At 45.4% G+C, this 18675-nt stretch overlaps 1 protein-coding gene across 1 annotated transcript in view; it reads right to left on the reverse strand.

Annotated features, from left to right (window-relative positions):
• Window positions 1-1657: 1657 nt before the first annotated feature.
• LOC126997340 (transmembrane protein 169-like) overlaps window positions 1658-18675 on the reverse strand; it is a gene marked incomplete at its 5' end in the record, with an annotated part of 56384 nt that continues 39366 nt past the window's right edge. The window contains one exon of the mRNA XM_050858384.1: window positions 1658-2400. Within this exon, the coding sequence (XP_050714341.1) occupies window positions 2236-2400 (165 nt within the window). The remainder of the gene's footprint in view (window positions 2401-18675) is intronic.

Consider the following 18675-nt stretch of genomic DNA (forward strand, 5'->3'; position numbering starts at 1 on the left):
AGATTTAGGAGAAGTTACATTTTGGGATAAGTTATGTTGCCGTAGGGAGAGCATACCATGTGAATGAGAGCAGTGTTCACTGTATCTATCATCTTGGGTCTTGATCTTAATTCGGGAGGTAGTTGTCCCTTTCGGTCCCAACTACAGCCTTTGAAACGGCTTACTCCCTCAGGGCCAACACCCTGAAAATCATAGTGAAAAATAAATTCTTGCCTCAGTAACTGTCAGTGCTCGAAGAGTGCTGCAAGAGTGGAGATAGAGGCTGTCCTTTTACTAAGCCTCGTCGTTGTTTTTGTAATGGTGTCTCACTCGTAGCAAAATGACGTACGTTGATCTTCCTGGCGACGTTTAACATGCATAACTAGCTGTCCTGACTGATGAACTCCTTACAACAGAAGATGAAAAGGAAGCTGCAGTGGTTATGGTGGCACAGAGAGGTGAAATGCAATGGAAACACTTATATGTGTTTGTTTGGGCCGCCATATTTGCTGATGACATCATCACAGCACGAAGGCGCTCCACCTCTCAAAGCCGGGAGCCAGCAGACGTGCCAGGTTGGCAACTCGTGCTGCTGCGTCACGCGTCTGAGATCACTCGGGACATTCCAAGAGTCCCAATTCCCTCTCTCAAATGCAGCCCAGGAGTGTTTCTAAGGGGGGCACTAATTTTGTACGGATTTTCAAATAGTATGGGGATCCTGGGTCCCTAATCCCCGTACTATTTGAGGGACAACTGTATTGTGTTTTTGTCTGAAATTGCCACACAGGGCATTTGTGAAGAACACCTGTTTTGTCTAAATTTAGCAACATAGCACATGCTCTGTGAGCAGAAAATCGCCCGATAGCCCATCCTTTAGGGGTTAATCGACATTAGAGTAGGCGGTGGCTGAGGCCCACATTCGCCATGTGATGGACGACGCGAGTTCGAATCCCCACGTTACCACCTTGGATTTTTCAGTCACCGCCGAGTGGCTTAAAACTACCCACATGCTGTCCTGAAGATCACCCATCAACCCGGACTCTAGAGGAAACCGTCCAAGTGAATCAAGAAGGAGTTCCGGGGGGCAGCATGAGCCAAGAGAAGATGGTGCCACTATAAACATTTGCCTCTGGGGGGCAGCATGAGCCAAGAGAAGATGGTGCCACTATAAACACTTGCCTGCACCATGACGGGCTAGGGCCGAATACCATCCAGGCCCCTCAAGCAAGCCTACTAACGCTATAGGCGTACACGGAAAAAAAAAAAAAAACAAAAAAACTCCACTGCATAAATGAGACTATGATGAAGTTGACAAGTTGGTGATTCAACCAAACTTGAAATGTGCAGCAGTCTTCACACAGAAAGTTATTAGAAAGATAAAGAATTCAGAGCAGCAACAAAAATGGTGGCAAGTTTGAGAGATATCATATACATGTGAGGAGACTTAGAAAGACTGGGTTTGCCTATTGTGGAGGACAGAAGAGAAAGAAAGAAAAAGACCAATGAAGGAAATCAGAGGTTGACAGAGATGGCATTTTTATGTGGAATACTAGAAATAATAAAGGATATAGAAATGAATTTAGGAAGACAAGTTGCCTGAGAGATATCAATAAGTAGCTTTCTTCATAGATGTATTGACACCTGGAATGACCTCGAAAAGGAAATAATACAAGTCAAAACTGTTCATGAATATCAAGCTAAGATTTGGAGACAAGATCCCACGAGTGTATTTTGTTTCTCATAAATCACAATTCGGTAATACAACTAGGTAAACATACATAGACACACACACACACACACACACACACACAACACACACACACACATGAAATGCCAGAATTCTTCTCTTTACTACACTCCCACACGGCCACTGCGTGTAACGAAACACACGAGAAATTAATCCAGACAAGGAAAGGTTTGGTGGCGCCGGGGATCGAACCCCTGACCAGCGTAACGGGAGAGCCACTCCTTTACCAGTCAGCCAAAGAGGTACCCCCCTGGCTAAGTGGGTTATGGGAGGCTCACCCATCAGGCAAGTCAGCATTACACACACACACACACACACACACACACACACACACACATGCACACGCACACACACACACACACACATGTAGAATTTAACATTCTTATATTGAAAACACGAAAGAGAACACTTTTTAAGATGCCTGCAAACATTGGTTACTTACTAAACTTCCAGTTCTCACTACTTGCTAATGAAGTCCTCATGTTGAGTGTGTGTGTGATGGCCATGTCTTACACTGTACAGTCCTGTACCTTGGCATTAAGTGGTTCTGTCATGAGGACTACAGTTTCATATGGGGCACATTCTTCTACATGTAGAAGAGAGCACAGCCACCCATAGAAACCTTTCTCTGGATCAGTGATCTCGGACCACCAGGAATCATAAGACAAAGATATCTGAAACACATACAAAAAAGGATAAGTTTTGAGTTAATTGTTCATCTAATCATATTTTTTACAGGATTGAGTCAAGCTCTTTGTGTTCTACCTCACAAACTATTTTCTGATGTTTCTGCACACACAATTCCTTACAATAATATATTTCACTGATCTGCTGGTCAGTGTTTGAAAACAAAGTGAAAGTTATAGTTGAGTTCTACAAATGTTTCATTAAGCTTTGCTGCTTTCAGTAAAGGATCACCAATAAGAGCTGCAGCAAGAATACTGTGGGGGAGCTGTTGTGTGGGATGTCATTTTTGCTGTGCACACATACACCATACCTTTGGACTCACCTGCAATGTCACTGGTGTGTGACATTGCCCCTATCACCATGCTCAGCCTTGTTAATTCAGAGGGCTGTACTGGGCTCAGTCATCTTGAACTACTATAATATGTGAGGAGTGAATTGCTGAGGAAACCACAGAAATGAGCTGAGGGTATTTTATGGTAAACTGACCTATTTATATATATTGGTCCTATAAAAATAATAATTTCATTACCAGCAGGGTGCATCAATAGGAGACCTCCCCTGGTATAAATGACTCACATTCCAATGTAATAATAATGAAAGTAAGGTAAGCTATTGTATCATACATAACCAACATTTTGAAAGCTCTCATACAATATCCGGGAAAAAATTTACATCATTCCACCAGAAGTCAGCCACTTTATGAAAATTATTATTTGATATTTCTGCAATTTCTTCATTCTTCATGTATGTGGGGGAGAGGGGGGCTCCACACACATAGTTCTTTTGGACAGTGGAGTCTAAGGGTCTTCGTCTTATCATTTCCCCTCCTCTTACCGACAGTCTTCTACCTCTTAAATTCCACTGCAATATTGCATCTCTTTCAATTTTCTATCGATATTTTCATGCTGACTGCTCTTCTGAACTTCCTGACTGCATGCTTCCCTGCCTTCTGCAGCCCCACTACACTTAGCTTTCTACTCTTGCTCACTCCTATACTGTACATATCCCTTATGCAAGAGTTAATAGTATATTCATTCTTTTATCCCTTCTGCTGGAAAACTATAAAACAGCCTTCCTTTGTCCATATTTCCTCCTGCATATGACTTGACCTCCTTCAAGAGAGAAGTGCCAAGACACCTCTTCTCCAGAAATTGGCCACTCTTTTGGCCTCTTGTTCTGTTTCCTGTTGTTGGAGCAGCACTTCAATCAATCAATCAGTGGTGGCATACGCCGGGGGGTGCGTCACCTCGCCCATCCTACGACACCAAACCTGGGGGTCCCTCCGGGCGAGTCTCCATGCAGGCCCCCTTCCAAACCCGAGTACCTCCCGGCAGGATCTATCGACTTGCTCAAGCCACGAACTCCGTGGGCGTCCCCTTGGCCTCCTCCACTCAGGACTGTCTCTAACAGAGACAACCCGATGAGCAGGATCAGCTTCCAGAAAACGCGCCACGTGCCTGTATAGCCGGAGTTGGCGTTGATGGACTATGCAGGTAATATATGTTGAATCAGTCTCACGGAGTAGTCGCCGGTTTGACACAAAGTCATTTCAGCAATATCCCATGATTCTGTGTAGACAGTTATTACCAAAGGCATCAATCCACCTCTCCAAGTCCCCATGTCTCACAACCATAGAGTAAGACAGGGAGCACAAGGGACTTGAAGTTCGGGATCCTTGTCCTTCTGCACAGGTATCAACAACACCATATACTCGTGTTGAGCGAGTCCACAACACCGTGGGCCAGACCAATCCACCGGAAGACTTCCTGGCCAGACTCACCGTTGTTATGAACTACGCTACCAAGATACGTGAAACTTTCTGAAGCTGCCCACGTGGAGGGTCTGCCATGTACAGCTGCTAAAAGTACTCAGCCCAATGAGCCCTCTGCCCATCCATGTCAGACACGAGGCAGTTGTCAGCTGTTCGGATAGCGCTCACCTGAGAGGAAGACTTGGAGCGGAGCTTCTTCAGGGCTCGGTAAGCAGGTCAGAGGTCATTCGCATTGAAATGGCCCTCGACTTCCTCAGCAAGACCCCTGATATACCTCTCCTTGTCTCTCCTCAGAAGAGCTCTAGTCCTACGTGACAGAGCCCTCTATATGTCCCGATTCCCACTAAGTCACGCCCTAGGACAGTCTCCTTTTCTGTAAAAAAATTAAAAAGTCGATCTCCTTAGCTACCCCTCCGGCATCGCTATACCAAGTCAAAGTGGTGCAGCTCTGGTCTCTGGTACCAGGAACATGCAATTCTCAATCTTCTGGATTTTGCAAAATTCAGGAGGAGAGAGCTGTTGATGTTCCTGGTACCAGAACCATGGGGACCAACACATAGCTCGTAGCTAGCCCTGTCAGTGCCAGTAGTAGCATCGAGTCACCCAACACAATGAGTATGTCCCGGCGAGGGCACTGGTCTAATACGGAGTCGAGTTTGGTGTAGAACATTTCCTTCTCTGCAGTTTCACGCATCTCAGTAGGAGCGTACACTGCAACAAGAGACGTGAAACCCAGCATGTGCTTCAGCCTCACTTGCATTATACGCTCATCAACCGGAGCAACCTCAACCACAAATGGCAGCAGTTGGCTGGAGATGCCCATAGCTACCCCCTTGACATGGAAGCCATTGCTCATGCCGGACCAGTAAAAGGTGTACCCCCCCGCACTGATCTCACTACTGCCAGGCCTCCTTGTTTCAGAGTGCCACATGTCCACCCTCAGCCTTCCGAGCTCATTTGATAGGTGGGGCAGTCGATCATCGTCTGAGAGGCTCCGGACATTCCAGGAGCCCACACACAGAGTCCTCCGAAGGTTAACCCCGGGCCTGGTTCTGTGGGCGGGCGCAGCCTCTGCACCACCCCAGCCACCCCCAAAACAAAAAGAGGGACTAGGGTGCTCTTCCTCCTTCGAGGTGCGGGGGTCCCGTAGGTTTTGCCCTGCACCCGTCACTGATGGCAGGCTCCCGGGATGTGGATGCATCGTGGAAGCCCGCCGCGCAGTCAGGCCCCCCAGCAAGACTGGATTGGGGTCGAGGCTTGTGCCCCGAGTATGACCTTTACTTTTTAATTTGTTTTTGGCTGAGGATACATTTTTTGTGGGGGGGGGGTAGGGGGGTGCAAACCCTTCCCCCAACCAGCCCAGATCAGGGGCTGGCCTGACTGCTCGCCATAGGGCAGGGACGCAGGACCCCTGGGGGGATTAATCCCCCGGTTACCCAAAGAAAGAAGCATGGACAGAAGAGTGAGAAAGCGGGGAAAGACAACTCGGGGAGGTTGAGGGCGCTGCATTCCTCATTCAGATAGACCTGCCCCTATCCAGCACTTGGCGGGCTTTTTTGCTGCTACTTTGTTTGAGTGCTCTTCAGCTGTCTCCCTTGCTGTGAAAAAAAAATAAATAAATAAAAAAATAAAAAATCCTCAGGCTATTGTGATGCACCACTCATTCCTCTCAGCCAATAGGAATATTTTTGCTAGTTCCACGGCATTGGACGTTATCTTATTGCTAGATTTAAAGTACAGTCAAATCGCGTATGACGCAGATTCATAAGGTGCGGTTTCCTATGACGCGGTATGGTTTCAGACCCGTATGTTCAAATCACGCGGGTAAAACCATCTATGACGCGGTTCGTGATCTTCCCTGGCCAATCGAGAGCAGAGTTGCCAGGTTGGATTTTTTTTCTGAGGGGGAAAATCTCATGGCAATTGGGTTAGTTTTTGGGAGGATTTCTATCCCGTATCTCTCTCTCTCTCTCTCTCTCTCTCTCTCTCTCTCTCCGCACATTTTTGTATTCAGTAAGTTACATAATTAATTATCCTCACTATCAGAATGATCATATAGCCAAAATTTAAAGATGTAGACAAGAAGAATGTTCGCAGTCGACTGCCGTGGCCCTCACTCAAATTCCGAGTCAACGTCGTGGCGTGCTCCCCAACTGCTCCGCATCTCTTCCCGTCAATCTTTTCCCCCTCCTTTGCTCCTTTTTTCATGTACAGTGGACCTGGCCCAAATGTCTATTCTGGCAGGCAAAGACAAATGCGATGTGGCTAACTAGCCTACTAAAATCTACAGCAGGCGCTGCTTGTGCACATCAGCCTGCTGGTAAACTGGCTTTTAAATATCCAAATTGGCTGGTGTTCCCAGAGCCTTTCGATCCTCTCTTTTGTCTTTCTCGCTGCCCAGTCCGAAAGGGAAGAAATCAGAGACACGGTGTATAAAGAAACTAACGAAAGAGAGAGAGAGAGAGATACCTTTGGAAGTGGTTGGTCACCACTAATTATTGCATTAATATGCGTGCCAAATAATATTTTTGTCGATTTCGGGTTGGCAGGGAAAGTAAATGGTTGGGCGTTTCTAGGGCGGAATGTGGCGGTGGCGCAGCAGGTCCCAACCTGACTAGTACATGTTTAGGGGCCACTTTCAAAGTCACTTTGTTTGTTTTGATCGTTACCAATGGTGGGGATCGACGCTATAATTTTCCATGTGAAACTGGCCTACGGGGTAGTGGTGGCTGCAGAGGAAGTAAGATGTGTTGAGAGTGTGTGCCAAGGTGCAGGGCTAGGCTAACCCCGTAGGTGCCACTACCCCATCGGCCAGTTTTACATGGAAATACTATAGCGGCGATCGACGCCATTGGTAACAATCAAAACAAACAAAATGACTGTGAAAGTGGCCCTAGTTAACCCCCCGACCCACGCACGGCAAGGAGTCGCCTCGCTTACCACACACGTGTTGCAATGGCTTGCAAGCCAGCTGGGAAACCCACGGGCAAGATTCGCCCACTGATGTACGAACAGAAACTGGACGTCATCAGGAGGATTGAGAGAGTGATAGGCGGGAAACAATGAATTTTCCCCGTATCTGAGCGCAGGTGGGATAAAATGGTGGCTAGCCAGTACCAAATTGTATTTTCCGCATATGTACTAAGCGAAAAAGTGGGTGTTGCTGGTGGCTGAGTGGATAAGGTGGTGAGCATGGGGTCGGACTGAACAACATCAAAAGGCAGATAATGCCTACCAGTGAACTCGGGCTAGAACGAATGAAAAAAATAAATAAATAAAGTGTGGGTGGGGCAAAATGGCAAGGGCCAGAACCAAATTGTATTTTCTCCATGGGTTTGGTTATTCCTATGACACGGCTTCCTATGGCGCAGCTGTTACTCAGAACCAATTAACTGCACCATACACGACTCAACTATATAACTTTTTTTTTTAACGTCTACGCCTATAGCGCCGGTAGGATTGCTTGAGGGCCCTGGATGGTAGTCGGCCCCAGCCCATCATGGCGCAGGCAATATTTGCTAACTTTGGAAACAGTTAGCTGACCAATTAGCTTCTGCTAAATGTACTTCCTCCTCCACTAACTTTAACTCCATTAAAAAATTCATACAAATTGGTTCTTTGTCTGTTGAGGGCAGAAACAGTGCCAGTTGAGCCACATGGTGAAATAATTCGAGGGCTTCCACTTTTGGGTAAATTACGCCTTAAGCTTAAAGGGTGTAACCGGGGGGGGCCATATCTCATGACTGGTATACCCTATGGGTCTGAAATCATAGTATGTTATTTGCATATGTTTACTTGTTACCTCATGTGAATTTCATGAAATTCGGCTGACTTGCCGGGGTAACTTAGAAAAAAGAACAAAAAATTAAATTTGCCTCACAGCCTTTGTTTATCAGTCAATTGAGTTGAAAAAAATACCATAGAAACGTCTTATGTACCTCTACAACTCCAAGTGATTACATTTTTTTTTTTTTTGGCTTGGTAAAAAAAAAAAAAAGGAAAAAAAAAAAAAACATTATTTTCTCGCCTCTGTATGTCCATTATTTTTCAAAAATTTTCAAAAGTTCTCACATAAAAAAATCGACCGTTGTTTGTACTCTTTATTGATAAAAAAAACAATAGACAATCAGATTTATAGTAAAGTCTGTGAGGCTTTTCAAAACCAGAAAATATACTTTTCGAGAAAATGGCTGGACAAGCATAATTGCCCTCCCTTGCAAGGTGGGCAAAATTTCACTCACCTAAGTGGTGGACACAGGTGCGACAGTCAACGTAATCTCAGACTCCGCTTACAGGTCACTGATACGACAGGCCAGAGGGGGAAATTGGCCGCTTGTAATGTGTATATTATAATGTACGTGTGGCGACACCCGGTCAGTGTCACACAACAGGATGTTTAACAACACGTCGTGCTTTTGGCCGTGGGAAGCTGTGATGAACTGACACTAGGATCAGCAAATGATGACTTTCATCAACAGTCATCAACCTGAACCCACACCCTTCCGGACTATCTAACAAGCAAATAAAACGAGCGAGCAACGCGAAGATGGGGGAGAAGACGAGAGAAGACAGCGGGCAGCGGGCGGGCGAGTGGTGCTCGCCGGCCCCGGGCACCTTGGTGTGGCTGGCTCTGGTGTGCGTGCGACTCGCTCACGTAAACTGTAAACCTTATGTAGTACAACTGTTAATATAGTTAAAATTACATTTTGTCTTGGTATTGCCCTGTGAGAGAGAGAACTAAAGTGAACTAAAGTGAACTTATAACGGCTACCGCTCGGCCACACATCACTTAACTAAAAGGCTATTGTGTTGTCTCACCTTACTACAATCAACTTGTGAAAGCAGGCAACGGTACACCGGACCTGACGTGAGATAACAGTTCGCGCCTTAAACTTATTAGAAATAACACTTAAACAAAAACACTTAAAAACAGCTAGCAAAAAGGCTAACACGCTCCAAGAGAACGACCTGAATGTGATAGGCGTGACAGGCACCACTTTGGGAATCCTGGGGCGAGTACCACTAACAGTCAGCTTACATGAAAAGGTATGTCCCTTTCGAGATTTCTTTTATGTATCTACCAGGTTTGCTTTACCTGTAGACGGGATCTTAGGAATAAACGCCATGAAAGACCTGCACATAACCATAAACCCTGAAAGCAATGCGATCGTGTATCAAGGACGACGCATACAGGGGACGGTAAATCCATCGCCCATGTCACCAGTAATCACGCCCTCATAGGAGGAAAATGACCAACCCACCACAGACTCAGGGTCTGCCACCGCCCAAGTGTCACCTCTTACGGTCAAACCACACGAAAACATTACAGACTTGTGGCGGACAGTAACGGCACTCGTAGAAGGACCTCAAATAGTTCCGGATCGTGCTGCAAAACTTGTTAAAATCCGGTTACCTAACGCCCCTCCAACGGGCAGTGATGTGTGTATCGACGGAGCACCACACATACACCGGGTGACGGTGGAGGTAACTCTCGCGACATTCAAGGAGGGAGGTATTGCAGAGGTATTGGTATTAACCCCTAAAGGGCCCGCCTGGGTGGTCATCTACAACATCCACAGGACCGGCACCTCAGCACCAAACACCGAAAATAGCCTATATTCACACACTTGATTCTGCTGAACTACAATGCAATAACAAATTACTTTGTCGTCATAGTCATCATCAACTCTTCTTCTTTTTAATTATTGCATGAAAACATTTCTATGTGCTGTGGTTTTGGAGAAATATTGAGTTGAAGAGGAGAGACTTTTGGAGTTAGCGAGGCTCTTGCCCGCTCTGCGTTCGTTTCGCTTGTGTGGCCTTGACTAGTGCGTAATGAAAACGGATGCCCCCATGCTCTAATTCTTATATATAGTCAATACTCTAAGCTTTCTCTATGTAACACAGTCTTGTGATGTGTGGTTTGGGAGTCATTGTAGCATACTCTTCTCATTCTCGTGTTGCTCTGCTGGGCTCGGCAGGGTCTGGCAGGAAATCGGACGCGTCAGAATCCGTGTCAGTACGCCTGTCCATCGTGAGAGCGGGCAAGATTCTGAAGCAGTAGCCTAAACATATCTCTGGCAGTGTTGCCAACGAATGGTCATCGAAAATTACCGAAAAGTAAATAAATTTAGCGCGAAAAAAGCAAAGCGGCTATAACCGCCCCCGGCCCTTCCTTGGAAAAGCGGCTATAGCCGCTGTCTAGTGTATGGGAAAAATGTAGCCCTGGAACCAGCTGAATATCCTTCAGCCCAAGTCTCAGGCATAACCTCAGCGTGTCAGGATTCTCACCAACAAGACACAGTTAATTTAGAGGCGTTCCTAAAAGTTGCACACTATTCCGAAATTAAGCCTACCTTAGTCCAGCTGCTGGAACAATATAGGGGGGCGCTTGCTCTACCAGGTGAGCTGCTTGGAGTTACACAGTGTGCTGAACACCACAAAACCCAATACCAATCCTGTATATATAAATGCATACAAACTCCCCCACAGTCAGAGGGAAGTAGTGCAGCAACTTATATCTGATATGTTAGAACAAGGTGTCATCAAGAAATTGAACTCACCGTGGAATTCACCCTTGTTTCTGGCTCCAAAGAAAGACGGTTCTTATCGTCCTGTGATTGATTTCCGGCGTGTGAACAACGCGACCGTGGATGATCATTTTCCGCTTCCCATTCTTAGAGATCTTCTGATGTGTCTCGGTAGAGGAAATAAAGTCTTTACGAGTCTAGACCTGGTCAGCAGCTACTGGCAACTGCCTATGGCCCCCAAGTCCCGTGAAATAACGGCTTTCAGCACGCCTCATGGCCACTATGAGTGGACGAGGATGCCGTTCGGGCTCAAAGGAGCTCCCATGACCTTCCAAAGGACAATGAATAGTATTTTGGGGGACTTGCTGTGCAACTCTGTCTATGTGTATTTAGACGACATCATCATAGCAAGTAAAGACGTGCATACACACATGGAAACACTAAAAGCAGTCCTACACAGACTTCAAGAGGTAGGATTAAAGCTCAAACTCACCAAATGTGAATTCTTAAAGCCTCGGATCAAGTTCTTGGGGCATGTCGTGGACGAATTCGGCATCCACACAGTGGATGACAAAATAAAAGCTATTGCCGAGTTCCCTCAACCAACGTCTACAGACAAGGTACGGTCTTTCTTGGGAGTCGCAGGTTACTACGGGCCTTTTATAAAGGACTTCGCAGCACGCGTGAGTCCCCTAACCCACCTATTAAAGAAAGACGTACCATTTCAGTGGCTCCCAACTCAACAAACGACCTTTGAGGATTTAAAGAAACCGCTCACACAGGCTCCGGTCCTTGTCTTTCCAGATTTCAAGGACCCCTTTCAGCTTTGTACCGACGCTTCGGCCAGTGGACAAGGAGCCGCTCTTATGCAAACAGATAAGTCCGGCAAAAAGCATGTAATAGCATTTGCCAGTCGAGTACTAACCGCTCCGGAAAAGAACTATTCTGTTACCCACCTAGAGGCGCCTGCTATTGTGTGGGCTTTGAAGCATTTTCGAGACATAGTGATGGGGTACAAAATTGTGGTGTACACGGACCACACGGCCATCACTGATCTTTTTAAGGGAAAAAACCTACATGGTTGTCTGGCAAGATGGTTCTTAACGATCCAAGCATACAATCCGGAGATAAAATATATCACCGGGAAAACAAATGTGGTCGCAGATGCCTTATCACGAAATATTCCAATAGGTGCGATTGCCAACTCAGAGGTCATCCACAACTTCACTTCACCTGAGCTGCACACTGCTCAGTGAGAATACCGTGTGGAAGAGGGTAATTTACGCCATAGAGTCGGGAGACGAAACAAACCTTCCAATCTTGCCAGTTCCCTTTTCACAATTTTTCCTGTCAGAGGACAACCTCCTTTGTAGGTCATGGCCAACCAAACCAGTACCTATCGAACAACTGGTCATCCCAGACAAATACGTCCCCGTGACGCTTAAGCTGGTCCATAACACACCCATTGCGGGTCACCCAGGAGGGGACAAGACACTGTCTGTCACCAGACAGAAATACTACTGACCCACGTTACGGGTTGATGTAGAAAAACATGTCGCACATTGCGTCGTTTGTGTTATGCACAAGGGGCCCGTAAAAGGGCCAGCACCTATGTTGCAATACCCAGTACCAGAGGCGCCATGAGATGTTGTAAATATAGACTTATTACAGCTCCCCCAGAGCCAATATGGTTCGCGCTACTTATTAGTGTGCGTCGACCAGTTCTCTAGGTTCCTAGTTCTAGCGCCTCTCAAGGACAAGACAGCCACACGTGTAGCACATGCCCTCGTGACTCATGTGTTGTGTCCCCATTCGTCTCCTCAAATTCTTTTGAGTGATAATGGTACCGAGTTTCGAAACACGGTATTGGACGAAATATGCACTCAGTTTACCATAAAGCAATCCTTCATCACAGCTTACCACCCAGCTGCTAATGGGTTGGCGGAGAGGGCTGATCGGAAAATCTTACAGGTCCTCAGACCTATCGTGAATGATCTCCATGACAACTGGGAGGATTGGCTATCGCAAATAACCGCTTCCATAAATACGTCGGTAAACGACTCTACGGAAAAATCTCTCTACTACATCCTATATGGGGTGGAGAAACGTCTTCTGTACGACCTCCTAACAAAACCACACTAACCTTTCAATAACATTGATAAGTACGCGCAACAACAGATGCATCTTTTTTCTAAGATACACTCCGAGGTTAGGAGTAAGTTAAAAGCTACAAAGGTTGAAATGATGTCAAAACAACACAAAAAGGCAATTAGAAATAAAAGAGGGTGACACCGTCATGATTAAGCAAGCGGAAAGGAGTTCGAAACTGGGGGCTAAATTTGTGGGTCCTTACCGAGTTGTTCGGAATTTCAGGGGAAATATGTTCAAGGTTCTTGAGCCAAATAGTGGAGTCAGTCTAGAAGTTCACAGTGATCGTCTGAAAGTAATTCCCTTGCCCTTGGACCTTGATATTGGTAATTCCCCTTCAGAATCAAATGTTCAACAAAATAATCCCAACACCCATGGCTATAACTTGAGACCACGAGTTTAAATATTTCATTCCCACCACTTTCAGGTCATGATGTTGCGTTTTCTGATCATCTTGTTGTACCTCGACTCCCTACTTGCAACGACACCAATCCACCTGAAGCCTGGCGCCCTCACGGCACACATAGGAGAGGTCTTCCTCATAGAAGATATGCTCCTCGTGAAATATCCATATACAGTAAAACCCCGATTATCCGAAATGGATTCGGATAAGCCGATTTTTCGGATAATCCGGATTTATGGCCGCCATTTTGATCGCCGCCAGTTTGATCGTCGGCATTGTGTCTTGCTTTCTCGTTTGGATGAATATCACTTTGATCTTGCACCTTGGTTCTTATTTTCTCATTAGAACACATGTAGCTAGTATGGACGGACCATTAGCCAGGATGGATGAGGATGCTGTCGCTGCCGCCGACTGACGATGTAAACAATGAAACCAAACAAACACACGCTACGCTAAACAAAGTAGTACGCTTAAAACATGTGATGTTAATGTTTTATTGTATGTTTGTCTGTGTGTCTCCTTGTCTGGACCAGTGTATGTTGATACTTGTGAGCGTTGCAGATCTGAATTGTGAATGTTGCAGAGTGCGATTGTGAATGGTTGTGCAAGCTTGCAAGTGTGACCTTGATGCATCGTGCAGGTGGAGACACAGTATGATGACTCATATTAACACGCAACTTGTATGTTGGAAGGGGAATGTGGCATGGAGTGGAGAGGGGAGTCGTGTTTGTGTCGTTGTCTTGAGAGTACGGTGTGAGAGTAGTCGTGCAGTAGTTTGTTCGTTCGCCGCACCTACGTCCTTGCTGGGGCGAAGGTGCGGACGTGGTGTTGTTGAGAGTTTGTTTAATGTTTTTTGTCTAATACATTGATCTATTCGTTACAAGCTATTTCGGCAATACGTATTAGAAAGCATATTCATTTTAACTGTTCTTATCAATTTTAAATGTGTTAATATAGTACATATGTAGTTACTTTTATTTATTTTTGATGTTTTATAACGTTTTAGTATAGAAAAAAAAAATTTAATTGCATTATCCAGATCAATTTCGGATAATCCGGTTTTTCAGATAATCCGCTTTTGGATAATCGGGGTTTTACTGTACTTCCTTGACCAACACCACAGACACAATCAGGATAGTCTCAGAAAAACTACTCGGCATGGTACACGCCATACAGGCAACCAAGACTAGGGAGTCAAAGGCACCTTCTAGTACCAACTCTCTGAATCTTTTTCAACTACTGGAGGATAGGATTCTGTTCTTATGGGGAAAGGTTGATGAAGTAGACATGGACTATAGCTTTCACTCAGTTCACTCTCGGGTAAAGAGGGGGCTGCTCAACATCGTTGGATCCGCCTCAAAGTTCCTCTTCGGTACGGCAACTGACGAGGACGTGCGCGATTTGCGGGACCACTACAATCGTGTACTTTCCTTTGCTGCCCGAAATCGCAGGGTCATCAACGCCAATTGCAGAAAATTTGCACGGTTGCATACTCACATTGAGGAACTGCTAGAGCAAACGAATAAGATGGTAGAAGTTGTCAACATAGTTGTCAAGCAGATCGACCAGGTGAATCAGTTTCTCCTTCTAGATCAGGCCTTGCATGTATTGGAAAACGTCATTAACTCTGTCGCAACGGCAAATCAGCAAGTTATTAGCAACATGGTAGATGCAGCGCACGGCAGAGTTACACCTGCCTTGTTTCCTCTACACGATTTGAGAACGACTATCCATATCGGGTATCAAAATTATAGTCTCAATCCTTTGTTCAACCCAGACATGAGTCAATATTTTTACCCCTTGATTGAGGCCAGCCTCACGCCCGATGCCATAATCATTCATGTTCCGTTTCAGACGGCAGATGTGTTTGAGGCACATGAAATTGTTCCATTTCCCTACTCTGCTAAGGACAGTGTGTTAGCCCTGGACACGTCCCCGTCTCTTGTCTTAATCACAAAGGATTTCGCTCTGTATTCAACGGGTAGCTACTCACTCTTGCAATATTGCGAGGAGACGGTCTTCAGGCGATTCTATTGCTCTGTGTCTCTTTTTGCCTTCCTACCAGTTTGGGGAGGAGTGTGCGAGATCGCCCTCACCCGGGTGAATGCGTCTGAAGTTCTCCTGTGCCCTTACAAGCAACTGCCCCCAACACCTGTTTTCCATAAGAACTTTCAGGGTCTACATTATTTCTATTTTCCTCAGTCCTTCTATGTATCAGTAATCTGCCCGGAGGGTACCACTTACCAACGGGTTACTGGTCACTATGCCATAGCGGAAGCATGCTATATCCGCTCCACTAACATAACAACGTACCCGTCCCGGATCCATCTGGTTTTCACTGCCAATATTTTCCATCGAGTGTTTCCTCTGCGGTCTCTCGATAACATTCACTTCTCCAGCATCTCTTATGTGACTAATTCCCTTAATTCTTTGTCTTTTGCAAACGAAACAGAGTTTGCAGAAACCCTGGAGGAAACGCTGCCTGAATACTTGCACCTCACCTACTTGTACCCTGGAATTTTTGTGCCAATGTATCTGATGTTCGTCAGTCTCATCATCATGTGCTACCGTATTAGGAGGAACTCTGTCCTGTACGATTATTTGGTTGTTCAGACAAGGCGACAGGATGCAGGGAAGCCACTGGCTAGGTAGTTTTTTTTCTCACGCAAGAAAAAAGGCAAAAAATGTGACATTTCTCCTGCTCCTGTACCTTAGCATTGTACTATGTTCCCACCTTTTGTTGTTCTTATTATTATTTTCTGGAAGCTGGATGAGCATTTCATGTTCTGTAACTATGCCACTTGTTAACTACAGATACTTGTGTCTTTATGTTCTTCCATTTAGAGATTATTTCTATGATTTATGTCGCACCCGCTGGTGTTACCTCTCATTATTTATGTCATTACTACACGAGTATTCCTGCTTAGCCATTGTTTTAATATACTTGTGCCATAAGCAGTCTGCTCAACATGTTCACACTATATCGGGTCAACTACTAATTAGATTTTTTTTTGGAGGTCGCGAGGTCGCGATCAGTGGTAGGTAACCGAGCAGTGTTATAGTAATTGTAGTATATCAGTGTATTATTATTATTATTATTATTATTATTATTATTATTTAATATCACCACGAATTAGGCATGCAAATATCAATGGAAAAAAAACACGACAGATAGATCACGCCACCTTGTAGGAATGTCATCCGTCAGTGTTTACCGTCTCAGTATGTATACTAAGCATTTCATCAAGCTTAGAGGTCACCTTGACATACGTGACCAATTGTAACTTCATAATTTTCCAATCTGTAATTCGTCAATCCTTCCAGAGAGCTCGACCGACACGCACCTATTGTCTCGGCTCTCTCACCAACGCTACGCTGTATCTTAGGTTAAGAATATATTTCTTCCAAGGCAGCAAGTGTTTTTCCTCACGCCCACCAAAACCCTGGGTGAGCTCCCCGCAACCAAGCTTTACACAGTTACAGTCTCCCTGTCTGTTGTGTCGCGTCTTAATTGTTAACTCTTCTTGTTACTCGTTTATCTTCTACTGTCTGTCCTTGTCCTGCTGTACACACCTACACATTGTTTACTACACACACCAACATTTATATGTCCTCTACACTACACAACATTCATTCACACGCATATAAATACAAACACCTTTCCTTTGTGTTTCGTTTGTGGCTATGACCCGTGTAAGTTTTTGTGAAGAAAGTAACCCTGACGGATATTGCTTTTCTCTATCCGTGAACCGATTAGCACTCCTTCACCTTCTCTTCACCTTCTCTCTGTGTGTGTGTGTGTGTGTGTGTGTGTGTGTGTGTGTGTGTGTGTGTGTGTGTTTACCTAGTTGTAAACACACAAACATACACACACAGATGGGGAAATGAGAATTGAGTGGCAAAAAGGAGTCAGGTCAGGGCTTTGGTCAGGACATGACCTGACTCACTTCTGCCCCTCCCTCCACACACCCTTCCCATTTCCCCTTCTGTGTGTGTGTGTGTGGGTGGGTGGGTGGTGGGGGGAAGTTCATATAATCTAATGGGAAAGGAGAAAGAGAGGAAGAGTGATAGAGTGAGAGATAAGACTAAAGATAAGAGGGTGTGAGAAAGGAGGAAACAAGGGAAATGAGTGGAGGAAATGGGACGGGAAAAGAAGAGAGAGGTAGGGAGGGTGAGAGTGGGAAGGAAAGAGATTAAAAGAGAGAGGTAGGGAGGATCAGGTAAAGGTGAGGAAAGAGGGGGAAAGAGAGGGTGTGAGTGGGAAAGAAAGAGACTAAAAGAGAGAGGTAGGGAGGGTCAGGTAAAGGTGAGGAAAGAGGGGGAGAGAAAGGGTGTGAGTGTGAGGGAAAGAGATTAAAAGAGAGGTAGGGAGGGTCACGTAAAGGTGAGGAAAGAGGGGGAGAGAAAGGGTGTGAGTGGGAGGGAATGAGATTAAAAGAGAGGTAGGGAGGGTCAGGTAAAGGTGAGGAAAGAGGGGGAGAGAAAGGGTGTGAGTGGGAGGGAAAGAGATTAAAAGAGAGGTAGGGAGGGTCAGGTAAAGGTGAGGAAAGAGGGGGAGAGAAAGGGTGTGAGTGGGAGGGAAAGAGATTAAAAGAGAGAGGTAGGGAGGGTCACGTAAAGGTGAGGAAAGAGGGGGAGAGAAAGGGTGTGAGTGGGAGGGAAAGAGATTAAAAGAGAAAAACTGGGAGGGAGGTGAAAGGAAAAGAAGAAAGAAATTAGAAGGAAGGAGAAAAATACGGGGACGGAGAGGGAGAAGAAAGAGAGTAATTGTGGGAGGAGTGAACCAGGGAACAGGCTAACGGCGCAATAGGCCGTGACGGAAAAATTTAAAAAATAGGTGGGTGACGTAGGTGCTTATTTAGGTGTGTTCCTAATTACGTTGATTTATATCGTGTTCATTTTTTAGGCTAGAAAATGCTTATTTTACGGCAAAATCCCGCGATATAGCAAAAATCAGCAATATGATATAATTTAAAAATCCGCGATACAGCGAGACCGCGATAAGTGAACCGCGATATTGCGAGGGATTACTTTATTTAAGAAATATTCGTCAAAAAAATACCCCCGTTCACGCCCCTTAAGGTAGGGCAATTGGACAATCCGACTATTATTAGAAAAACTGTTTGTTTTCTAGGGTGATGCATCTTCCATCTTCCAATTTGGGGAGGCAGTGTCTGAGTGGTTAGCGTGCCGACGCCACATCCGGGAGATCCAGGAGGGACTATTGAAAGTTCATACATAAGGTATGAATAAAGTGCATGTTGAATTTAATTTGTCTATTTGTGTACACCTTAATCATCTAATTTTGGGATGTTATACCTTTCTGGAAAGCTCTGTGTCTAAGCTACAACATACATAAATTTTAGGTCACTAAGTCTGTGCTTAACATGCGAAAAGCGATCCCAGGGTT

This window comes from Eriocheir sinensis, chromosome 12 (assembly GCF_024679095.1).
Source record: "Eriocheir sinensis breed Jianghai 21 chromosome 12, ASM2467909v1, whole genome shotgun sequence".
NCBI lineage: Eukaryota > Metazoa > Arthropoda > Malacostraca > Decapoda > Varunidae > Eriocheir > Eriocheir sinensis.